The 27,447-nt window shown below is 37.0% G+C and overlaps 1 protein-coding gene across 1 annotated transcript in view; it reads right to left on the minus strand.

Annotated features, from left to right (window-relative positions):
• Sin1 (SAPK-interacting protein 1) overlaps positions 1 to 27,447 on the minus strand; it is a 280,080-nt gene that overhangs the window by 39,465 nt on the left and 213,168 nt on the right. The window contains exons 9-10 of the mRNA XM_090369928.1: positions 16,706 to 16,815; positions 12,869 to 12,970 (exon numbers count right to left, since the gene is read on the minus strand). Coding sequence (XP_090226054.1) covers positions 12,869 to 12,970; positions 16,706 to 16,815 — 212 coding nt within the window. The remainder of the gene's footprint in view (positions 1 to 12,868; positions 12,971 to 16,705; positions 16,816 to 27,447) is intronic.

The following is a 27,447-nucleotide window of genomic DNA, read 5'->3' on the forward strand; positions in this document are numbered from 1 at the left end:
TTGCTCTGAAGGTTGAAAGCCTTTCAAAATCGTGAATTAAATGAAGGATAAGTTTTCATCACACATGATGACGAGAGTTTCCTGTGCGGACGTGCCTTTCTGCCGCTCTTGGAACAAAGAAGTTTTTTCTGATTTATTTTCTGCTTTATTAGTTTAAATTGACATATTAACTTATTTCTAGAGTAGCTTTATATTCCTATTTACGGTACTTAAAGTTAAAGTAACTTAGATAGAGATTTGTAGGTATTACTTAGTATCGGAAAGGGTATCAAATCCATGTGTTTACCGTTCATAAACAGCCGCCATTGTTACGTGAAAATTAATCAGTAAAAGCTATTAATCTTGTCGAACTTCATTGGCAATTAAATTGTACTTTTAACTATACATATAACCACTTAGGTTACGGAACATAAATAATTAGTAAAAATAAATAATTAATACATAACTTGATACGGAAATTATATAAAGGAATTTCGTAGATAACACTCATTACTGAAACGCGATACAGCATATCCGGAATTCGATAGCATTAGCTTTGTATAGTATAATGCATAATATAATATTGTCAATTAATCAGTAGATCTATTAATCTTGTTAAACTTCATTGTCAATTAAATTGTACTTTTAACTATATACAGGGTGTTTCAGTTAAACGTTTCAGAACTTCTAAGAGGGGTAGGGTACATCCTGACAACTCGAAATCATATAGCAATGTGGGGTCGGAAATGCTTTCCTGAAGCGGTGTTGTACACAGAAGCACCATAAAGAAAAGAGACCGTAAGTGAGAAATCGTTTTAATAATACATGAAAAGAAGCAAAAGGTACATGGATTAAAGTAAGTGTTCGAAGTTTCTCCCACGGGCTACAATGCACGCCTCACATCTCCGACGCATGGACATCCGAACATTCTGGAATACTCCAGGCGAATTTCTTCGGCAGCTACTGCGATTCTTGCAACCAGCTCCTCAGCATTGTCAACAGGGGTGTCATAAACTAGCGATTTCATATGACCCCAGAAATAAAAATCAAGACATGATAGGTCGGGTGACCGAGCAGGCCAACGCACGGGACCACCACGTCCGATCCACTGTTGACCAAATGTGACATCCAGGTAGTTACGAACATCTCCGCTATAATGGGCAGGGGCTCCATCGTGTTGGAACCACATTGTCTGTTGCGTCGATGCAGAAATCTGTTCATCTCTCAAAAGTTGTGGCAATACTTGCTGCAGAAAGATCAAGTAGATAGGTGGATCAAGTGGAAGAAACTTCGAACACTTACTTTAATCCATGTACCTTTTGCTTCTTTTCATGTATTATTAAAACGATTTCTCACTTACGGTTTCTTTTCTTTATGGTGCTTCTGTGTACAACACCGCTTCAGGAAAGCATTTCCGACCCCACATTGCTATATGATTTCGAGTTGTCAGGATGTACTCTACCCCTCTTAGAAGTTCTGAAACGTTTAACTGAAACACCCTGTATATATATAACAACTTAGAGTACAAACGTAACAAATAATTAATACATACTTGATACGGAAGTTATATAAAGGAAACTCGTAGATAACACTCGATACTGAAAAATAAATATAGCATTATAACTGTGTTAAGATACAAGTTTAAGGTTTTAATTTTGTTCTGAAATTGTAATTTTATTGACATTTAAATCGAAATCATGACTCGACCAGAGCAGCAAAGCAAAAGGCTCAAGCTAATGGGAGTGCTGTGACTCAGGGGAGAAGTGAGGGGGACAGTTGCCCTCTGAATCACAGCCTTTTAAGATGCACTGTTTGCTTGATGTTTGCGGAGCAATCGGGTACGGGACATGATACTGCCATGGGGGATGTCTTTGTGTGTGCACGATGAAAGGAGTGCAAGGAAATTAGGCGACAACTCGGCGTTGTTATGGGCCTATATGAAACCTTGAAGGACAGGGTGGATGCCCTCGAAGGAAATAAATTGAGGGGGCCCATCAAGCTCTCAGTTGCCCACATCAACGCCAGAGCTTGCACTTGGTCATCTTGCAACACAGAGGCAGCCCCCAAGGCAGAATGCGCTGGTCCCACAGGAACTAGTAGTTGTTGGTGACTCTATTGTCAAGGAAACGGGGAACATGCTTTGTAAAAAGGATAGGTGAAACAGGACCAGGGTATGTCTGCCAGGGGCAAAGGTTGATGACGTTGTAGAGCAGATATCATCTTTTAAGGGCACAAAAGGTGATATAGTTGTACACGTTGGCACTAATGATATTAAGAGTAGGAGACCAGCGGAATTACTTAACAAGTACAGGTCACTGTTGAAAAAAAGCCGTGAAGTAGGGTTGAATTTGAAAGTGTCTGCAATTCTGTTCAGACACGATAGGAGGGAGTATATGATGACAGCCTTGTCGATCAATTCGGCCCTGGAAAGATTGTGCAAGGCTCAAGGGGTAGAATTTTTTTTCAGCCTGGAATGTACTTGTTAACAGGAGAGATTGCTTCTACAGGGATGGGACACACTTAAATAGAAAGGGTGCAAGAATATTTGCTGATGCTATCGAGGCAGTGTTAGGTGCGTCGGAAAACTGCTAGCTTGGGGGGAGACAAAGACTAATGGATTAACAGTAGCCACTGGCAGAGGTGAAAGAGATTCTTGCGCTGCTTCTATTGGAATGAGCAGAAGCCTGAAAAACAAGATGCAGGATATTTCAGAGACTGCTGGAAGTCATTGTGGTACAAGTAAACACATGGGTTGTGTTAGGGTAGCTAAGAATAGAAACAGGTGCATGTATACTTGCGTGTACGCCAATGCTAGGAGTTTAGTAAATAAATTTGATGAATTTGAGGTATTGCTCAAAACATCAAAGGCAGATATTGTTGGGATATCAGAGACGTGGTGTCACACAGATATAAGGGATGCAGAACTGCAATTTGGGGAGTACAATGTGTATAGAAAGGATAGACAGGACAGGAGGGGAGGAGGGGTTATGCTATTAGTTAAAAAACACATAAAATCCAAGGAAGTGAAGCCAGTCGACATTGATGGACAGGGCAGTGTCGAGTCAGTTTGGTGTGACATAAGCATAGGTAAATCAAAATTGAGAGTAGGAGTGTGCTATAGGCCTAATGACTCTGATGAGTATAATAAGATACTGTACAGGGAAATAGAATGGGCCAGTAAATCAGAGAGTCTTATAATGGGGGATTTTAATTTCCCAGATATTGACTGGAATTTGTGGGTTGGTCACTCACACACTAGCAAGGCTTTTGTGGATTTATTGGATGATTGTTTTCTACACCAGCATGTTCGGGAGGCAACTAGAGGGAGTAATACTCTTGATCTGATTATCAGTAGTGATTCTTCATGCATTAGGAATCTGCAGATAAAGGAACCACTGGGTGGCAGTGATCACAGTGTGCTGAAGTGGGATTTACTCAAAGAGGTAACTACCATTAGGGGTAAAGGGAAGGGTTATTGCTTCCGTAAAGGCGACTACGATGGACTGAGACAGTATTTAAATTCTATACAGTGGGACCAACTGATGATGTTACCAACAGCAAATTCAAAATGGGAAGCATTCAAGGAACTAATCTTGGAAGCTACCAGGCTTTACATACCAACCAAGAAATATTGTTCAAGGTTCAGGCCTAAATGGTTGTCAGATGAACTAATGAGACATATGGCAGAGAAGAAAAATGCATGGGATACATACAAATTAATGGGTGACATGGAAGCCTATGATAGATATAAGTTGGTCTGTAACCAAGTCACAAAGGAGATTAGGCAGGCAAAGACAGATTATGAGAAATCCTTGGCAAAGGATGCAAAGAAAAACAGAAAAGAGTTCTTTACCAATTTAAACTCAAGAAGGAAAGGGATGAATCAGATTGGTCCACTGGATGTTGATGGTTCAACAGTTGAGGATCCAGCTCAGGTGGCTAACAATCTAAACGAGTATTTTGCATCTACATTCACACACGAGGAGTTATTCAGGAAGGGGAATGTCGTAGGTGAAGTAAACATTGGCAGTGAGCTAGATGATTTTCTAATAACTGAGAGGAAAGTGGAGGAGAGATTGTTGAGGATAAACATAAAAAAGGCACCCGGGGTGGATGGGATCTATCCAGTTATATTAAAGGAGGCAGCAAAGGAAGTAAGCAAACCCCTAGCCATAATTATGAGAGCTTCTTTGGACTCAGGGGAGGTACCCATGGACTGGAGATGTGCAAATGTAACCCCAATTCACAAAGGAGAATCAAAGGCTGACACAAGTAATTATAGACCTGTTAGTTTAACTTCGGTTCCAGGAAAATTAATGGAGGCACTGGTTAAAGAAGCACTGCAGGATCATCTGGACAAGAATTCAGTTATAGCTCAGACACAGCATGGTTTTGTTAAGGGCAGGTCTTGTCTGACCAATTTGATTGGATACTATGATGTAGTCACAAAAGAACTGGCTGCAGGGAATAACTTTGATATTATATATTTGGATCTTAGAAAGGCTTTTGATACTGTTGCGCATGGAAGACTGCTGCACAAATTGGAGAAGTGTGGCACTGGAGGCAAATTGCTGCTATGGATAAAGGGATGGTTGAGTGGCAGAAGACAGAGAGTGGTAATCAATGGACACTGCTCAACGTGGACTAATGTTATTAGTGGAGTTCCTCAGGGTTCAGTGTTGGGTCCATTGTTGTTTTCTGTATTTATAAATGATATTGATGATGGTGTATGAGGCTTAATGTCCAAGTTTGCAGACGACACCAAGGTTGGCAGGGTTGTTAAGGACACTACTGATACTATGCTGCTGCAACAGGATCTGGAAAGGTTGAGCAGATGGGCTGAGAGGTAGCAAATGAAGTTTAACATTGACAAATGTAAAGTACTACATATGGGAAACAGTAACCCCAGATCAACGTATCAACTCTGTGCTACTACGCTGACAGTGGTAGAGAATGAAAAGGACCTGGGGGTAATTGTGCAGGCAGATATGAAGTTCTCTGAGCAGTGCAGACGAGCTGCAAGAGTAGCTCATGGTGTCTTGTCAATGATATACAGGAATTTTTCTAGCAGGGACAGGGATGTGATTATTCCCTTGTATAAGGCATTGGTCAGGCCACACCTTGAGTACTGTATACAGGTCTGGAGGCCTCATTTCAAGAAGGATGTAGAGCTGCTGGAACGAGTCCAGAGAAGGGCAACAACATTAGTGAATGGAACAAAGGGTTGCTCTTACGAAGAAACGCTTAAGTTTTGCAAATTACAGAGCCTGGAGACTAGGCATCGGCGAGGTGATCTGATAGAGGTGTATAAGGCTTTGAATGGCTTGAGCATGCTCAATGATAATGGGATTCTTCCTCTTGCTCAGAATAATCACCTGAGAGGGCATAAATTCAAATTGAGGAAGGACGGATGTCGGATAGATGTGCGGAAATTTGCCTTTAGCCAGCGGGCAGTTGGTTTGTGGAATAGACTCCCATCCTCCCATCGCTTGTTGTTGAAGTTGATAGCCTAAACAAATTTAAGGATCAGCTGGACAGGTATTTCGAACGAACGGAGGGGTGAAATGGGAGTAGTGGTTTTTTTTTTTTTTTTTTTTTTGGCTGATGCTGAATAAGCTTGCTTTCTTGCATCATATACTAATGCTAATGCTAATGCTAATGATTCAAGCAGTCTTTTGTTACATCATTCTAGGCTTCTATAATCATATCAATGGCAACTTTGATGTTAAATCTCTTACAAAATTTTATAACAGTATGTGCCTTGTCATCTTCAGTAGCAGCAATTAACATCTTGAATGTTTGCCTTAAATAGTAAGCCTTAAATGGTGCTATCACACCCTGGTCAAGGGGCTGTAGTAGAGAGGTTGTGTTCAGAGGTAAAAAGATGAATTTGATATTCGGAGAGAGTTCAGCAACCGTCTAAGGATGGCTTGGTGCGTTATCAAGAATTATTAGAATTTTAAAATCTAAGTTCTTCTTCTTGCAATTATTCTTGAAAGTGTCATGGTAAGCTTCAACTAAAATATCAGTGAATATTTTCCCAGCCATCCAACCTTTCTTGCTAGACCTATAGTGAACACCAAGGCTGGATTTTACAATTCCTTTTAAAGCTCGCGGATTAGCAGAGTGATAAATCACTACTGGTTTTAACTTCAAGTCTCCGCTGGCGTTGGCGGTGAACATCACAGTTAAGTGATCTTTTGCAGCCTTAAATCCTGAGACATGTGCTTCTGCCATAGAGATGTAGGTCTTGAAGGCATACGTTTTCATTAGAGGCCTATTTCATCCAGATGGATAATCTGATCCAATTTGTAGGTGCCACCTTCAATTATTTTCTGTACCACAGGTGGAAATGCCTTTGCAGCTTCCTCATCTGCACTTGTGGCTTCGCCAGACAGCTTAAAATTGGGAAATATAGCTGTCACACATTTGAAGTTTAACATGTTTACATGTGAGCTCAATGTATGAGGTGATAATAGTGTGTTTATGCCTTTAAGGTGGAAACACACTATTATCACCTCATACATTGAGCTCACATGTAAACATGTTAAAATTCAAATGTGTGACAACTATATATCCCATTTAGTTGTATTGGTCAGAGACTATGTATGCTTACGTACATAGCTTACTTATTACTGTAATGTATATGCCGATGAGCCAAAACGTTAAGACTAGTGAGTCGTTATGCAAATCGAAGCAACTACAGGTGAACTACGGAGCATGTGTGGGTCGGGACACAGTATAAAAAACACCTGATACTGAGCTCTGTTAATCAGTGTTACTCTTGTCCTTCAGATGGGAAAGACTTAAGCGAGTTTGACAAAGGCCAAATTGTAATGGCCACAGCATATCCGAAATGGCATGGCTGGTAGGGTGCTCATGGTCAGCCATGGTTAATACCGAACAAAAGTGGTCCGAAGAAGGGGAATCCATGAACTGCCAGCAAGGTATTGGACGACCACAGCTTGTTGATGCTCAAGGTGAGTAAAGGCTCTCCCGGATGGTACATGGCAACAGAAGGGCGACTGGTGCAACTCGCCAGTAATTGGAATGCTGGTGATGGGAGTAACGTGTCACAACACACAGCATATTGAACCCTGCTGAAAATGAGGCTGCGTAGACGCAGGTTACTCTGAGTGCCCATGCTATCTACGGTTCACTGGCGACAGTGCCTACAATGGGCATGAGAGCATCGAAACAGGACCTCGAGTGATTGGAAGAAGGTCGTCTGGTCCAATGAATCACATTTCCTGTTGCACCATGTGGACAGCTGGGTACGTGTGTGTCATTTACCTAGGGAAGTGATGACGCCTGGATGCACTGTGGGAAAAAAACAAGACGGTGGCAGTGGTGTCATGCTTTGGGTGATGTTCTGCTGGGATACCCTGGGTCTAGTCATCCATGTGCTGGGCACTCTGATGTCTACCACCCACCTAAACATCATTGCTGACCAGGTACATCCTTTCATGGCAACTGTCTTCCCCTCTGGCAGTGCCGCCTTTCAGCAGGATAATGCACCACCATCACCACACTGCCCGGATTGTTCAAGACCTGTTCGTGGAACACGATGAAGACTTCCAGGTATTGCCCTGGCCTTCAAATTCCCCAGACATCAATCCCATCAATCATCTGTGGTTTGTGTTGGAACAGCAACTCTGATCTGTGGCGTTGCTGTTGATATCTGACCACACAATTACCCCATGTCTTTTTCATTTTCCATTACCCTGAGTGTAGTAACACACTGTTGGTACATTAACCTGGAGTTACTGCTACCCATATTGGTACTATGCATTTGTCAATGATAAACTTCAATTGCCATTTCTCAGTCCATCTGCCTAACTTTTCTAGATCCTGTGGCAGCAGCATACCATCGTTCCTGTCATTAATCACCTTGGCAACCTTGGTATCATCTGCAAACTTAATAAATACAGAAAACAACAATGGGCCCAGCACTGAATCCTGAGGGATTTTGCTAACAATATTAGTCCACGAAGAGCAGTGTCCACTGATAACTACTCTGTTTACTCCCACTCAACCAACCCTTTATCCACAGCAGTAATTTACCCTTAGTGCCACACTGTTCCAATTTGTACAGAGGTCTTTTATGTGCAACAGTATCAAAGGTTTTCCTGAAATTTAAGTATGTAATAGCAAAATTATTTTTTGTATCTAGATCCTGTGTTACTGTATCATAGTATCCAATAGAATTAGTCAGACAAGATTGCCCCTTTACAAACCCATGCTATGACTGAAGTATAACTGCACTCCTGTCTAGATGGTCTTGCATTACTTCTTTAACCAGTAACTCCATTAATTTCCTTGGAACGGAAAAGAAAGCTAACAAGTCTGTAATTACTCATCACTCTTTGATTCCCCCTCCCCTTTGTGAATTGGGGACACATTTGCACAACTCCAGTCCACAGGGATTTCCCCTAAATCCAAGGAAGCTCCCATAATTATGGCTAAGCCATAAGGGCTTACTTCCCTTGCTGCCTCCTTTAATACAATTGGATAGATCCCATCCACTCCGGTGCCTTTATTACATTTAAGTTCAGCAATTGCTCTTCTACTTTCCCGAATTATTACAGAATTATTTATCTCCATGGTAGAGTTCAATAAACCTCTGGCATCCACTCTCCTGAAGAATTTCTCATGTGTGAATGTAGATGCAAAATACATATTCAATTTATTTGTCAGCAACCTGAGAAGAATCATCAACAGTTGAACCATCGATACATAAAGAGTAGGAGACCGGCAGAATTACTTAACAAGTACAGGTCACTGCTGAACAAAAGCCGAGAATTAGGGTTGAATTTGAAAGTGTCTGCAATTCTGCCCAGACACGATAGGAGGGAGTATATGATGAGAGCCTTGTCGATCAATTCGGCCCTGGAAAGATTGTGCAAGGCTCAAGGGGTAGAATTTTTTTCAGCCTGGACTGTACTTGTTAACAGGAGAGATTGCTTCTACAGGGATGGGATACACTTAAATAGAAAGGGTGCAAGAATATTTGCTGATGCTATCGAGGCAGTGTTAGGTGGGTCGGAAAACTGCTAGCTTGGGGGGAGACAAAGACCAATAGATTGACAGTAGCCACTGGCAGAGGTGAAAGAGATTCTTGCATTGCTTCTATTAGAATGAGCAGAAGCCTGAAAAACAAGATGCATGGTATTTCAGAGACTGCTGGGAGCCATTGCGGTACAAGTAAACACATGGGTTGTGTTAGGGTAGCTAAGAATAGAAACAGGTGCAGGTATACTTGCGTGTACACCAATGCTAGGAGTTTAGTAAATAAATTTGATGAATTTGAGGTATTGCTCAAAACATCAAAGGCAGATATTGTTGGGATATCAGAGACGTGGTGTCACACAGATATAAGGGATGCAGAACTGCAATTTGGGGAGTACAACGTTACTCCCCAAATTTTGGTTCTGCTATTAGTTAAGAAACACATAAAAACCAAGGAAGTGAAGCCAGTCGACATCGCTGGACAGTGCAGTGTTGAGTCAGTTTGGTGTGACATAAGCATTGGGAGATCAAAATTGAGAGTAGGAGTGTGCTATAGGCCTAATGACTCTGATGAGTATAATAAGGAACTGTACAGGGAAATAGAGTGGGCCAGTAAATCAGAGAGTCTTATAATGGGAGATTTTAATTTCCCAGATATTGACTGGAATTTGGGGGCTGGTTACTCACGCACTAGCAGGGCTTTTGTGGATTTATTGGATGATTGTTTTCTACATCAGCATGTTCGGGAGGCAACTAGAGGGAGTAATACTCTTGATTTGATTATCAGCAGTGATTCTTTATGCATTAAGAATCTGCAGATAAATGAACCACTAGGTGGCAGTGATCACAGTGTGCTGAAGTGGGATTTACTCAAAGAGGTAACTACCATTAGGGGTAAAGGGAAGGGTTATTGCTTCCGTAAAGGCGAATACGATGGACTGAGACAGTATTTAAATTCTATACAGTGGGACCAACTGATGATGTTACCAACAGCAAATTCAAAATGGGAAGCATTCAAAGAACTTATCTTGGAAGCTACTAGGCTTTACATACCAACTAAGAAATATTGTTCAAGGTTTAGGCCAAAATGGATGTCAGATGAACTAATGAGGCATATGGCAGAGAAGAAAAATGCATGGGATACTTACAAATTAACACATGACACAGAAGCCTATGATAGATAAAAGTTGATATGCAACCAAGTTACAAAGGAGGTTAGGCAGGCGAAGGCAGATTACGAGAAATCCTTGGCAAGGGATGCAAAGAAAAACAGCAAAGAGTTCTTTACTTATGTAAACTCTAGAAGGAAGGGGATGAATCAGATTGGTCCACTTGATATTGATGGGTCAACTGTTGATGATCCTGCTCAGGTAGCTAACAAACTAAATGAATATTTTGCATCGACATTCACACATGAGGAGTTATTCAGCAAGGGGAATGCCAGAGGTGTATTCAACTCTAGCAGTAAGCTACAGAATCTTGAAATAACTGGGAGTAAAGTGGAGGAGAAACTTTTGAAGATAAACACAAGAAAGGCACCCGGGGTGGATGGGATCTATCCAGTTATATTAAAGTAGGCAGCAAAGGAAGTAAGCAAACCCTTAGCCATAATTATGAGAGCTTCCTTGGACTCAGGGGAGGTACCCATATACTGGAAATGTGCAAATGTGACCCCAATTCACAAAGGAGGATCAAAGGCTGACACAAGTAATTATAGACCTGTGAGCTTAACTTCTGTTCCAGGAAAATTAATGGAGGCACTGGTTAAAGAAGCACTGCAGGATCATTTAGACAAGACTTCAGTTATAGCTCAGACACAGCATGGTTTTGTTAAGGGGAAGTCTTGCCTGCCCAACTTTATTGGATACTATGATGCAGTCACAAAAGAACTGGATGCAGGACTTTGATATTATATACTTGGATCTTAGAAAGGCTTTTGATACTGTTGCACATGGAAGACTGCTACACAAATTGGAGCAGTGTGACATTGGAGGCAAATTGCTGCTATGGATAAAGGGGTGGTTGAGGGGGAGAAGACAGAGAGTGGTAACCAATGGACACTGCTCATCGTGGACTAATGTTATTAGTGGAGTCCCTCAGGGCTCAGTGTTGGGTCCATTATTGTTTTCTGTATTTATAAATGATATTGATGATGGTATATCAAGCTTAATGTCCAAGTTTGCAGACGATACAAAGGTTGGCAGGGTTGTCAAGGACACTACTGACACTATGCTACTGCAACAGGATCTGGAAAGGTTGAGCAGATGGGCTGAGAGGTGGCAAATGAAGTTTAACATTGACAAATGTAAAGTACTACACATGGGAAACAGCAACCCCAGAGCAACGTATCAACTCTGTGGTACTACACTGACAGTGGTAGAGAATGAAAGGGACTTGGGGGGTGGTTGTGCAGGCAGATATGAAGTTCTCTGAGCAGTGCAGACGGGCTGCAAGAGTAGCTCATGGAGTGTTGTCAATGATATACAGGAATTTTTCCAGCAAGGATAAGGAGGTGATTATTCCATTGTATAAGGAAATGGTCAGGCCACACCTAGAGTACTGTATACAGGTCTGGAGGCCTCATTTCAAGAAGGATGTAGAGCTGCTGGAACGAGTACAGAGAAGGGCAACAAAATTAGTGAATGGAACAAAGGGGTGCTCTTACGAAGAAAGACTTAAGTTTTGCAAATTACAGTGTCTGGAGACTAGGCACCAGCGAGGTGATCTGATAGAGGTGTATAAAGCCTTGAATGGTTTAAGCATGCTCAATGCTGATGGGATTCTTCCTCTAGCTCAGAAAAATCACCTGAGAGGGCATAAATTCAAATTGAGGAAAGACAGATGTAGGATAGACGTGTGGAAATTTGCCTTTAGCCAGCGGGTGGTTGGTTGGTGGAACAGACTTCCATCCCTTGTAGTGGAGGTTGATAGCCTAAATAAGTTTAAGGCTCAGCTGGACAGGTATTTTGAACGAACAGAGGGGTGAAGTGGAAGTGGGTTTTTTTTTTTTCTTTTTTTTTGGCTGATGCTGCATAAGCTTGCTTTCTTGCATCAAATGCCTCTACTAATGCTAATGCTAATATCAAGCAGACTTATTTGATTCATCCCTTTCCTTTTAGTGTTTACATAAGAAAAAAAGCCTTTGCTATTTTTCTTTGCATCTATTGCCAACTATTTCTCAGAATCTGCCTTAGCTTGTCTAACATCCTTTGTGAATTGATTGCATACTAGTTGATATCTACTATAGATTTTTGTATCACCTGCTAATTTATATTCATTCTATGCATTTTTCTTTTCTGCCACCAGTCTCATTAGTTCATATGACATCCATTTAGGTCTAAGCCTTGAATGGTATTTCTTAGTCAGTATGAAAAGCTTAGTAGCTTCTATAATTATTTGTTTGAATGCTTCCCATTTAGAATTTGCTGATGGTAACATCATCAGTTGGTTCCACTGTACAGGATTTAAAAATTGTCTGAGACCACTGGAGTTACCTTCATGAAGAATGTGTTAAGAATTTTCACATGGTATAATAGTGTTATATTGATACTTAGTATAAATTTTACCATACAGATAAAAACCACATAATGTCCTTTCCCAATTTTGTGCTTTTCAAATTTTTGAGCATTAATATTGCAAAGTCATTATGATCAAGAAGAGAAGTTCAAATTAAAAAAGAATAAAAAATCAAAAGGAGAAATTTTATTTAATTTTTCCTTTTTTCAAAAATCACTGTAAGTTTATTAATTTTTTGTTTATTAATTAGTAAAGTTTAATTTTATTATTTTGTGAAGAGGAAAATTAATACCTGCAGCATTGTGTTTCTTTTAATTTTTTACGCTTAATTAACTGTTATTCTTAAACAAACATTAAAACTTACTGTCATCCCATATTAGCTGAAATTCAAGGCAATTAACATCAGCAAGGGTGGCATCTAAAGAGACTGGAATACCTGGTACAAGCTGCTTTTCAAGATGGAACTCTGCAAGTACAAAAAAAATAATAAATAAATGAATTAAAAAAAAATTCTGTAAATTAAGTTGATAATTGCAACATATCCTTCAAACCCATAAGATAAACACATTACTTATTGGTAAACAATGTCTCAAACCAACAAGTTGGCACTACATTTTACCAAAAGTAAATTTGTTTTTAAAAGCATCATGTGTGTTACAGCATCATCTGTGAGAAAAGCCAGTCAATAATAACATACAAGATTAATGGAAGGCAGAGCAAACTTTCATTGCTTGGGGATAGAGGTATGTACACTGAAATTTTGTGAAATAATTGGGTAGGATGGATTACTAAATGGCACAAAACTGCATACAGTCAGTCCTCATATAGCACGATAGTTGTGTTCCTAGAAACCCTCGTGCAATGCAAAATCGTGCAATATAAACAACAGGCCCTATGGGAAAAATAGGGTTAGGTGCTGACCACCCAAGATTGAATGCACATTTGTAACCAAAACATTACCAAACAAAATAAATAATCGTAATAAAATACGTAACGACTATTACTTTATTATGACTATTATTTTATGACTATTACTTTATTATGACTATTATTTTATGACTATTACTTTATTACGACTGTTATGTAATAAAATATTACTACTGCTTTTGCTTCTATCATAAGCAAACTTGTTTTTTGTTTGATTTTCCATCCAAAACAGATGGCAGCCGTTCCATCTCTTCCAATTCTTTGTGTCTTAATCTAATGGATTTTAATTACACTTTGAGTTGTTCCTACTATTAAAGTTGTTTTTATTTTCTCTGCATTCTTTGTAATTCTCGGCATTGCTTCATTTAGGTCTGTAGCACGTGCAATATCACATGGTCTTTCATTTCGCTCAAAGCTTTCACAATTTCATATTTTTTCTCTATCGACAGAAGCGGACTGGCTATAAGCCTTAACGGGGGAAACCCCGGTGGTCCAGTATGATTTTGGCCATAAACCATAGTATGAGGCCACTACAAATTTTCCTGGGTAAGAATTTTTGACCCAATCCGCCTCTATTTATCGATATTGCTTTTCTTTTTCTCTCTGAATCTGCAGTGTCTTCACCAGGACGCTTCCTTTTCACACCTCTTAAGTATTTTACTCATTTTTAGGGAATAAAGCACAATTACAAAACGAGGAGGCACGCTTGATACACATAAACAAAGCTGCGCGCGTGTAGCAACTGAATAAACAACACCGTAAAGGCAGGATACACTATTAACACCTCACATTTTACTAAAGCACATTCCTAGGGGTTACTACTATAAAACAATAAAATCAATTTCCAGTTGTATTTCTGTTAGTGGAATCTGTTATAAACTAGTAGTAAACTCGATCTAATTGCATTTGCGATTATACCGATAGCTGGAATTGTGTTGGTTTTTACGTTATTATGGTGAAATGTGATTCCCCTTCACCGATATAAAACACATAAATACATTTTCAGAATCTTCTCTTCATTCCTATCGTGTTGCGTTCAGTTGGGGTGATTCCGCGTTCGACTGCCATTTCTTGTAAACACAAAGGCGAATCGTGCATAAGTGAATTCGGTTCGTGTTATATAAGATATCGTTTCCCTATTTATAAAGCGTGTATGATCGAATTCATGTAGTGTAAACACGTGTTATACGAGGACCGACTGTACTGCCAAATGATTTCTTCTCTTTTTTTCTTTTCCTTTTTACACGATTATATAAAACAATGACATATTTCAATCACTAGTACTGAACCACTAATCATGATACCATGGAAATTTGAACAGCTAAATAATTATACAGTTAAACAGAATGTCTGATGAACTTTTCACTTATTCTATAATTCTAAAATTACATGTCTTCTCTTTGTCAAAAATCATTAATTGGTGTTAAAATTGCATTTTGCTTATTGTATTAAATATATTTTATATTTCAACAGAAGCTTAGATTAAACATACAATTTATATTTAAATCTTTTGTTGAAATGTAAGAATATATTTAATAGAAAAGTAAAATGTAGTAAAACAGTAATAGCAGCATGTGATGCAAGAAAGCAAGCATATGAGCTTATGTAGCATCAGCCAAAAAAAAAAAAAAATTTATACAACCATTCCCCTCTAAAAGTGTGACCAATTCCTCCTTGAATTTATTTAAGCTATCAACTCCCACAACGACAGATGGAAATTTCTTCCAGCAATTAACCACTCGCTGGCTAAAGGCAAATTTCTGCACATCTATTCCACAACTATCTTTCCTCAATTTCAATTTATGCCCCCTTAGGTTAGTAATCTGAGCAAGCGGAAGAATCCCATCAGAATTCAGTGTGCTCAACCCATTCAAGGCCTTATACACCTCAATCAGATCACTTCACAGGTGTCTAGTCTCCAGCCACTGCAATTTACAGAACTTAAGCCTCTCTTGGTAAGAGGAGATCCCTTCATTCCCCTCACCAATCTTTTTGCCCTTCTCTGTACACACTCAAGCAAATCTACATCCTTCCTAAAATAAGGCCACCAGACCTGTACACAGTACTCAAGGCGTGGCCTGACCACTGCCTTATACAAAGGGATAATCACCTCCTTTTTCCTGCTAGCAAAATTCCTGTATATTATTGACAAAACCCCATGACCTGCTCTTGCAGCCTATCTGCATTGCTCAGAAAACTTCATATCTGACTGCACAATTACTCCCAGGTGTTTTTCATTTTCTACCACCCTAAGTTTAATACCACACAGTTGGTACATTCCTCTGGTGTTACTTCTACCCATAAGCAGTACTTTGCATTTGTCAATGTTAAATTTCAGTTGCCACTTCTCAGCCCATCTGCCCAAATTTTCTAGATCCTGTTGCAGTATCATACTGCCATTACTGTCATTAACAACCCTGCCAATCTTTGTATCATCTGCAAACTTCAACACTAAGCCTGAATACTTTCATCAATATCATTGATAAATATACAAAACAACAGTGGGCCAAACACCGAACACTGTGGGATTCCACTAATAACAATAGTCCACAAAGAGCAGCATCCATTGATTACAACCCTCTGTCTTCTCCCACTCAACCACCCTTTTATCCATTGTAGCAACTTACCCTTAATACCATTCTGCTCCAATTTGTACAGTAGTCTTCCATGTGCAACAGTGTCAAAAGTTTTCCTGAAATCCAAGTATACGATATCAAAATTATTTTTTGCATCCAGTTCTTTTGTAACTGCATCACAGTATCCAAAAAATTTAGTACTCAAGATGTGTATGTATATCCAAATAGCTAACTCATTTTAATACATCTGCATTCTGAAAGTAATGAAGGGTTTCTAAATGATTTTAATTGTAAAAATCTAAATTAAATTGACTAACAAACAATGCTTTCTAAGGATGCAACAAGTAATTATTTTACTACAAAAATACAAATTAAATTCAATAATGAACAAATCTTTCTAAGGATTTTGTAATGTTTGTGTAAACTTTGTTTTTCTGTAACATACAAGCTCAATTTATACAAAGTTCTTATTTACAGAAAGCACATGTTAGCATTAGTAGAGGCATATGATGCAAGAAGGCAAGCTTATACAGAATCAGCCAAAAAAAAAAAAAAAAAAAAGAAAAAAAAAGAAAAAAAAAAAGCAAATTCAGTGAAAAGTTGATTTCTTTTTAAAATGATGATTTAATGATAAATAACATAATTTTCAAAAATTAAAAATATTTCTAAAACAGAACTAATGCAAAAGATAAGCACACCTTTATATTTAGATAACCATCTTCTGTGTTTCATTATTTGATCGACAACTTCTCGTAACACTGTGTTAAGGCTAGGTACCTGAATCTTGGAAAATTCATCTTCTATATATCTGTGAATAAGCATAGAAGAGTATCTATTTAATGTACATTTTTATAATCTACATTTATTTATTTACTGGAGAGTTCTAGGATCTAGACAGAAGCACACTACTGCAGAATTCTAGATTCATAGAACAATAAAAATATAATACATTAGTTAATTAACACACTCCATTACATTTCAGGTGTTAGCAAATAGTAATATTTTTGTATGGAAACTGGGGATGGAATGTTATGAAATTGGAACTGAAATTAGAACCCTCCCGGGGGATTAACAGAATATATGAAAATTTTGTAGCAATCCACATTTTTATTGTCATTAATGTGAAAACACACTTTCATTTATGATGATTTTTGCAGGGGTCAGGAATGAGAGCTATGATATCATAACTACACCTGAAATTTTCCCAAGGATCAACAGAATATAAGTTAAAAAGTTTGACCATGTTCTGACTTTTCGTCCTAGATTAATATACTCACAAAATATACTTTCATTTATACAAATGTATTTCTGTGGCTGGGTGGCAGAGGAAGCTATGATTGATCTTAAAAGCTTTCCAGGGACCAACAAAACATATGCTGAAAATGCAATATGAATTGTATTTTTTCTTCCATCCAGTAACATCTAATAATATACTTCCATTACAAGTTAGGTAATGAACACAATCTAATTTTTTCTTCAAATTAATTAAATTTTTTTTCTTTATCTGTGATTAACTGAAGTGAAAAGTTAATATAGTCATCTTTTATATATATATATATATATATATATATATATATATATATATGTGTGTCATTTGTAGCATAAGTAGTCTGAAAAGATGGAAAAGAGAAGTACGCAGAGTGCCTGAACTAAAAGAGGTTTAAAGGAAAGTAGAAAAAGGAAGTAAAGTAGTGGTGAAAAAACTTTAAAAACCTAGTGCAATAATGAAATAGGACTATGGAAGAAAACAATATACTGTACAAAAAATTACAAATTACCAAATAAATAATATAAATATATATATATATATATATTAATAACAAGAGGTTTTAGCAAATAGTAACAGCTTAAAAAGGAATGATATATCAAAAGATCTCACTTGGTTGGCATTTCTCCACTCATACTCTAATCTACTTATCTATATATATATGTGAGTGTATGTATTTTTTTTTTCTTTTTAATGGCGCTTTGATATATATATATACATATATATGTATATATATATAATATGTGTGTGTGTGTGTGTGTGTGTGTGTGTGTGTGTGTGTGTGTGTGTGTGTGTGTGTGTGTGTGTGTGTGTGTGTGTGTGTGTGTGTGTCTTCACAAGCATTACATTAGTACATTCACAAATATTACATAATAGTACACATGAAGCATGAAGAATTTAGGTGCATTAACATATACATTACATGTATATGCTAATGCACCTAAAAATGCCAGATAAATATATGCTTAAACAAATATAAGAAAAAAAATGCCCCAAACTTTTCATTCTTTTCATTAAAGGATCGATACTAAATACAGTTTTAGAGGCAAAAGTAACAATTCTGTGTGTGTGTGCGTGTGTGCACACGCAAATTGGTTTATGAATCAAAATAGAAGACCAGCTGCAGAGTGGTTGGTGCAAAGTATACAAAGGAAGTGAAAAAGATGCTTCCTTGTCAATGTTAAACTTCAGTTGCCACCTCTCAGCCCATCTGCTCAACTTTTCTAGATCTTGTTGCAGTAGCGTACTGTCATTAGTGTCATTAACAACCCTGCCAACCATATCGTCTGCAAACTTAGACATTAAGCCTGATATATATATATCAGGCTTAATGTCTAAGCCTGATCATCAGTATCATTAATAAATACAGAAAACAACATTGGACCCAACACTGAACCCTGGGGGACTCCACTAATAACATTAATCCATGAAAAGCAGTGTCCATTGATTACCACTCTCTGTCTTCTACTCAACCATCCCTTTATTCATAGCAGCAATTTGCCTCCTGGATGTATGCTCTGGAGACTAAAAGGGGTTGAGGACTCGGAGATTGAGGCAGGCTTAGCCTGCCTCAATCATCCCTGCTCACATTGGTTCACACCTGTGTGGCTAACTCCAATATATACGAGATACAGTGTTTTTGATCTTACACACAGTGATATGGTTGTGACAGAATAAACAGACTTTGCCAAAATTTGGCCCACCTGGCTCACAAGTGGAACTTCAATATCAGTTTCATCAGCATTTTAGATTGCCAAGTAGCATACCTAACCATGACCACTCTTATACCATGTGAATGTTAAGATAGTTTATTTCATTATTAATTAAATCACTATAAATTAAGGTAACTTCGGGAACCTTGCCAAAGTTACAAAATTACCTCGCCGAAGTTACGAATATACAAAACTTCTGGTGGATAATTAATATATACAATTTATGCATAGCATTTTATATATTATTTATTTAAATTATACATTATTAGTTTTTACCTATTCTATTCCATTTGAATAATTTGAAATTAAAGTTAATTAAAATTTCTTCCCTGTTGCTAGCCTCCTGCTTTCCAAATGTCTCAATTTCAACTGTACGTTCTGGCAAGAAATGCCATCAACAGTTTATTTATACACAAGGTAGTAGTAGTAGTAGTAGTAGTAGTAGTGGCATGGGATGCAAGAAAGCAAGTGTATAAGCTTATGCAGCATCAGCCAAAAAAAAAAAAAAAAATCACACCATTCCCTCCAAATGCCTGTCCAGTTCCTCCTTAAATTTATTTAACCTGTCAACTTCCACAACGACAGATGGAAGTTTGTTCCAGCAATTAACCACCCGCTGGCTAAAGGCAAATTTCCACACATCTATTCTACATCTGTCTTTTCTTAATTTGAATTTATGCCCCCTTAGGTTCGTAATCTGAACAAGTGGAAGGATCCCATCAGAATTCAGCATGCTCAACCCATTCAAGGTTTTCCAATTAATTGTCCAACAGCAGGATGCCAAGTAGGATATCCTGGATCCAGTGATTTTTTGGTAAATTGTAGCCTCTAGGTGGATAGACCCAAACCTCATTCTTAGATCTCCTCTGTGGCAGTTGTGCTGCCTATTTCTGGAGGTGGTGGTGGGGGTTGAGATTAGGGTGTTCTTCTGGTATTTGGTGTTTTCTTTCTTGTTTCTTCAGGCCTTCTTCTATTGTCTTTTTAAATATGTTAAAGTGTTGTTGGTTAAATTCAACCCCTTGTTTTCTGTTTACAGAAGTGGCCTCAAAAATTTTTATAAAGAATGATTCTTTAAATTTTCTTTTTTTGTATTGGTGGTCTGTGGAAAGGACTCTAGTATTACTGAACTGCCATATATCCATGCATTGGAACGCATGCGGGGCTGTGTCAAATTTTTTGTATCCTCCTGTATTGAATGTCTTTTTTTGTTCTTTAATTCTGAAACTAAGTTTTCCGCATGACTCTCCTATGTATGTACTGCTAACATTTGCAGTCTATTTTGTAAACAGGGCCTCTAGGATTGTTGGGGTAGTTTTACTGATGTTTTAGTATCTGTTTTACAGATGCCGACTCCTTGAAGAAAGTGCTGATTCCCTATTTCTTTGGTTCTTTTGCTATCTTAAGATTTGTTATCTTTAAGATTTTGCTATCTTAACACTACTGTTGGGTATATATGTATGCAGATGGTGGGTCCCTTGCTATTACTTGGTTAAGGTGGTTCAAGATCTTGGCACCATCCCCTGTTGTTTTCTTAATGATATGTAGGGGAGTATCCATTTTTAAGGGATAGTTTGGTTATAGCTTCTAGTTCCTGTTGGAAGGTTTCTTTATGGCAGATCTGGTAAGCCCTTAAGATGAAATATTTTGATACTCTGACTTTAGTTCATTGAGGGTGTCATGATTTATAATTCAGTACAATCCCTGTATCTGTTGGTTTCTTGTAAATTTCCATTTGTAACTCTGTGGGTTTTCTTGTAATTAGGATATCTAGGAATGGTAGGCTGCCTTTGTCTTCTATTTAAATTTTGAAATTTATCTTCTGGTGGTAGTTGTTGAGTGCATCATAAAATATTTGCAGCCCTTCAGATTGCAATTATGTCATCTGCATATCTGCTCCAGATCTTTTGGTTTTAAGGGGTTGTTTTTCCAATAATTCATTTTCCAAGTGGGTCATGAATATTTCTGCCATGAGAGGAGAAAGAGGGTTTCTCTATCAACAGGTTGATGAGTTGTACTATCTTCGAAACTGGTAGCAGTTTTGAGTTGCCAAGATAGATCTGGCTGTCTAGTTCTTTTTTAAGGCATAACTTTGCTTCATCCAGATGTATTGTGAATGTAGAATCTGCATCAAATGATACCAAGATATCATTTTCATTTATTTCTGCCTCTATCAATCTGGAAATTAAATCTTGGTTGTTTTTCAAGGTGTGCTGGTTCTTCGGGATTATTTTTGAGAAGAGATAAACAAGCGAGTTTTGAGTTTTTGAGCAGGAGGCTGGCAATAGGTAAGAAATCCTGATTAACTTTAATTTCAAATTATTCAAGTGGAATAGAAAAGGTAAAAAAGGTAAAAAAAAAAAATAATGTATAATGTAATAAATAATATGTAATGTACTATGCATAAATTGCATATAGTAATTATCCACTACAAGTTTTGTATATGTAATATTAATTTTAACATAACAGTAATTTGGTGTATTCTTTTTCTTTCTGTCCTTAAAAAACAGCCTATGTATAGTCTGAGGTCGGGTTCCGGAAAGGTTCCTGAAACATTACCTTAATGTATAGTGATTTAATTAATAACGAAATAAACTATCTTAATATTCACATGATATAAGAGTGGTCATTATAGAAATTTAGAGTCTCTGTAAACTGCATCCTATACATCATGGTGTAAAGAATGTACATAATTCATTCCCATCTTTACTGAATTTTGCATCATCATTTAACTCCTTTTGCAACACAGACAAAAATTATCTGTATCCTGTTAGAGACAGGTCTGAATACATGACAAACTGCAAGAAACAAGACTTTGACCTGTAGGAGACTGCTACAGGAAATATGCTTTCAAGTTGTGCCATCACGAAATATGTTAACTCTTTTTGTATCTTGTACTAACCATAGTTATGACTAAAAAAATTAAAAGAAATTTACAATCATTACAATGTTATACTCTCAATAAAACATTATTTTAAATAAAGAAGGGTAACACTAATCAGGTTATCATAACATGGGAACTTCTGTCCTCATTAATTATTATAAAGTACAGTGTAAAAACAATCTAAGAAATAAACTGCAATACTATGAACAGTAAAATATAACTCTTTTTATTAACTACCATCCTAGTCATAGGTTAGAGTTATCAAATGTTCACAGAATTGGCTATCTGACTCTGGAAATTATTTATACCCAGAATGTCCCCAAAATTTGTTCTATGATGCATATTAAGACAATTATTTTAACTAAGCAGTTTAAATCCTGCTGGCTGCAAATAAAATATGAGAGGACAGGATATTTCTTCCTAATTACATATAATTTCAATATAGCCTCAACACATTTGTCATAAGTAGCTAAAGTAAAGACTGAATAACTGGTTATGATTTATTTTAAAAAATAACTATAAGGTTTATTATTATTTAACACAATTATTATATTATATATATATATTAATTTATATATGAATAATACTTTAATAATTATAAAAACAAAATAACTAATGCTATTTGGGCTTATTGAAATTAAATGGAATTAGGAGAATTATCGTGGCCTCTCATATTTTATTTGCAGCCAGCAGGATTTAAACTGCTTAATATAGAACATCATAGAACAAACTCTGCTTTCATAATGAGTTGCTCTGTTATTGCAATAGTCAGATTAACCTGTTATTTAGTTATTATCTCATCTTGTAAATAAATGGTAGACATTAGCAATAGCATTAGTTGAGGCATATGATGCAAGAAAGCAAGCTTATACAGCTTCAGCTGAAAAAAAAAAAAAAAAACCCTTCCCATTTCACCCATCTGGTCACTCCAAATGTTTGTCTAGTTCTACCTTGAAGCTATTTAAGCTATCAACTTCTAAATCGACAGATGGAAGTTTGTTCCAGCAATCAACCACCCGTTGGCTAAAGGCAAACTTCCGCACATCAATTCTACAGCTGTCTTTCCTCAATTTGAATCTATGCCCCCTCAGATTCTTAATCTGAGCAAGCGGAAGTATCCCATCAGCATTGAGCCTGCTCAAACTATTGAAGGCCTTATACTCAATCAGATCACCTTGCAGGTGCCCAGTCTCTAGATGCTGCAACTTGCAGAACTTAAGCCTTTCTTTGTAACCGCACCCCTTTGTTCCTCTCACCAATCTTGCCCTTCTCTGTACTCGTTCTAGCAACTTTATATCCTTCCTAAAATGAGGCCTCCAGACCTATACGCAGTACTCAAGGTTTGGCCTGACCATTGCCTTAAACAAAGGGATAATCACCTCCTTGTCTCTGCTAGCAAAATTCCTATATATATTTTACAAAACTCCATGACCTCTGAACTATTACTGCAGTCTTATCTATCTGATCCTGTATCACCTCTTTAGCCAGTGATTCCATTATTTTCCCCAGAACAAGTTAAACTAACAAGTCTATAATTATTTGTGTCACCCTTTGCACCACCTTTGTGAATTGGGAATACATTTGCAAATTTCCAGTCCATGGGGACCTCCCCTGACTCTAAGGATGGTCCCATAATTATGGCTAAGGATTTGCTTACTTCCCTTGCTGCCTCCTTCAATATAACTGGATAAATTCCATCTGCCCCAGTTGCCTTTTTTATGTTTAACTTCAACAATTTCTCCTCCACTTTGCTCTCAGTTATTACAAAATCACTTAGCTTCCTGTTAGAGTTTGATAAACTTCTGGCATTCCCCTCCTTGAATAACTCCTCATGTGTGAATGTAGAAGCAAAATACTCATTCAATTTATCAGCTATTTGAGCAGGATCACCTATGTCAAACCATCTATGTTAAGTGCACCAATCTGATTCATCTTCTTCCTTCTAGAGTTTACATAAGTGAAGAACTCTGCTGTTTTTCTTTGCATCCTTTGCCAAAATATTTCTCATAATCTGCCTTCGCCTCTCTAACCTCCTTTGTGACTTGATTACAGACTAATTTATATCTGCCATAGGCTTCTGTGTCACCTGATAGTTTATATGCATCCCATACATTTTTCTTCTCTGCCACTTGCCTGTTTAATTCATCTGACATCCATTAAGCCTAAACCTTGAACAGTATTTCTTAGTTGGAATGAAAAGCTAGTAGCCTCCAAGATTAAGTCCCTGAAGTCTTCTCATTTAGAATTCAATGTTGATCCCACTGTACAGAATTTAAAAACTGGCCGAGACCCTTGTAGTCAACTTTACAAAAGCAAAAGCCCTTCCCTTTAGCCTTGATGGTAGTTACATCTTTATAAGTAAATCCCATCAATAGGCTATGATCACTGTCACCTAGTGGTTCCCTTTATCTGCAAATTCTTAATGCATGAATAATCACTGCTGATAATCAGATCAAGAGTATTACTCCCTCTGGTTGCCCCTCGAACATGTTGCTGTAGAAAACAGTCCTCCAGTAAATCCACAAAAGTCTTGCTAGTGTGCGAGTGACCAACTCACAAGTTTCAGTCAATATCTGGAAAGTTAAAATCCCCCATTACAAGACATTCTGATTTTCTGGCCCACTCTATATCTTTGCACAACCGTTTGTTGTACTCATCAGAGTCGTTAGGCCTATAACACACTCCTACTCACATTTTTCCTTTCCCAGTATTTATGTCACACCAAACAGACTCAACATTATACTGTCCACCTATGTCAACTGGATGCATGTCCTTAGATTTTGTTTATTAACTAACAGCATAATCCCTCCTCACTTCCTATCCTGTCTATCCTTTTTGTACACATTGTACTCCCCAAATTCTAATTCTGCACTGCTTATATCTGTGTGACACCACGTTTCTGATATCCCAACAATATCTGCCTTTGATGCCTTGATAAGCACTTCAAATTCATCAAATTTATTTACTATACTTCTAGCATTTGTGTATATGCAAGTATACATGCACCTGTTCTTACTCTTAGTTACCCTAACACAGCCGATGTATTTACTTCCATGATGACTCCCAGCAGCTCTTGAAATCTCCAACAACTTGCTCTCTAGGCTGCTGCTTATTACAATAGAAGCAGTGCAAGAATCACTTTCACCCTTGCCTGTAACTACTGTTAATCTTTTAGTCTGTGAATCCCCCCAAGCTAGTAGTTTTCTGACCCATTTAACACTGCCTCGATAGCATCAGCAAATATTCTTCCACCCTTTCTATTTAAGTGTATCCCATTCCTGTAGAAGCAGTCTCTCCTGTTAGCAAGCACAGACCACGCTGAAAAAAATTCTAAAAAATTAGTGATGTCTTTTGTTTGGAGTAATGCAATACCAGTTCAACTTGTGAAGGCAAAGTTTCATTTATAATGGGAAATGAAAATGTGGTTACATCACTAAAGCTATTAAATTGTTACTAAACAATTTTATGTCAAGCATTAGAATGTTCTACTGTCAGCATTAAGGCCATTCCACTAACTAAACAGTTTAAATTCTGCGAGCTGCAAAAAAATGAGAAATCAGGGTAACCTTCCATTTAATTTAATAATAATTTTACTATTTTATAATCTGATTAATATTAAAATTAATATAAATTCATTTGTTTAATTATTAATAAAATTCATATTTTAATTTTTAATAATAATAATTATTAATTCTGTCCAGAGAAACAGAAAAACATATTCTTCCATATTCTTTACATTGAAACCATTCTGTTCCTTATTTGAAAGGGGGGAAAATGGTAATCCTAATTTACATTACTTCTGAGTTTTTGTCGCCATTTAGTGGAATCAGCTGTGCTCCTATTTGTAACAACAAATATTTGTGAGGTACCTGACTGGTGCCCAACATTTTTTTTATTTCTGGAAAAAGTGTTTGGTTTTTTAAATTCCATTTGAAGAATGAATGAATTTTAAATGTTATATTTTTAACATAAATGTAAAGATGAAATTAATAGTACTTGCATTTTCCAGTTCCCAAAACTGTTGGGAGAGTAAAAATTAAAACTTACATGCACATGTGCATATTAATATGCTTTATCAATATTTTTTTAATATGCTTTGTTATACAGTGAAACAAGGAGGTTAAAAAGCATTATATTAAAGTGGAGTAATTTTATTAGATGGGTCCTGGAAGATAATTACATTATCTAGGCATTAATGTTTAAGTTATAAGATGGTGTTTTGGTGGAATTATCTTCTGAAAGGAAATTAAGATTTGTTTATCTGCAAACTGGAAAGAACTGCAAAGCAAAATATAAAGTCAGCAGATAAGTGGAATGAACAAAGTTCATTAATTCTGTGTTCTATGTTCATTAGTTCTATGTTCTTAGTTCTAAGAATAAAGGTTTTACAAAGTTTTCATACAAATATTATATGATGACTTCTGGATATAAGGTAGGGCAGTATACTTTGTTAAACCACTCATTACACTCAACAATGAATCAACATCTCTATTTTAGAGATAAAGTACTTTTTATAAAGGCAGAGTGATATGATTTTAATGGCAATGCTTGTGGAACACTTCTAGAAGAATTTAAACCTTAAAGTTCAGTGATGGTAAAGGAGAAACAATTAATTTTAATTTCAAAACATTTCTTCATCAATTTGGTTGCCATTTGTGATACACCATGTATACTACAGTAAATGATTTAGCTGTAATTTCAGAGATAGAACATGGTATCCACTCTTAATTTTAAAGAAAAAAAAATCAGTTACATCATGTCTACTTATATACAAAATATGACAGTTAATGTGTGCATATGTGTATTGATGGTTGTCATATTTTGCTATTTTTTTATCTTAGAATTTATATTCTTAGGAAATTAAAAATAAAGAATTAATTTTAATTTTCTAAGTTTTTGTCATTTGTGTTTATCATGGACACTTTGAAAACTAAATAAACCTCTGACAGAAACATCAAGTTTCTGGACCTGTTTACTAAATTGGACAACTCATACAAACTGAGTTCCTCACTAACATACATCCCATTTGTAACCAAGGCAATCCATGCCTGATAATCCATGGCTGGCTCCTCATCTTTTAGGAGAGCATTACTGGACATAGTGCTGGATGCGAGACACTTCAGTAACCACTGGGCCCTCAGATCTGTTACTTTTCATTTGCTCTTTCTCTGGGATTCAATCCCATCCAACAGTACATCAAGTTTCCACTTTAATTCACCACATTCCCTATGTCCAGCATACAGAAATCATTATTGAGAAGGTTTTGCATACATGTCACAGAGCATACAAACAGTAAAACATACTGTTTTTGGTCATGAATCATAAGTAAATCACCAATAGCAATTCACTCCTGAGCCATGCTATCTTGATTAAAACTAAAACTTAGTTCTGTTAAGTTCTGTCAAATTAGCTACCTAATATCATATAAAATGTATAATATCAAGGTAATATACTATACTTGAACTAGCATAAAGCTAGGAACTAATTGTTTAGCTTTAATCATTAATTAGATAATTAAGTATTTAATTAAAGAAGTACTTATAAAATGTCTGATAAAGTGATCAGAACCGGCGATTACTT

The sequence above is a fragment of the Mastigoproctus giganteus genome, chromosome 3, assembly GCF_048544385.1.
Source record: "Mastigoproctus giganteus isolate SK-2022 chromosome 3, ASM4854438v1, whole genome shotgun sequence".
Classification (NCBI taxonomy): Eukaryota; Metazoa; Arthropoda; class Arachnida; order Uropygi; family Thelyphonidae; genus Mastigoproctus; species Mastigoproctus giganteus.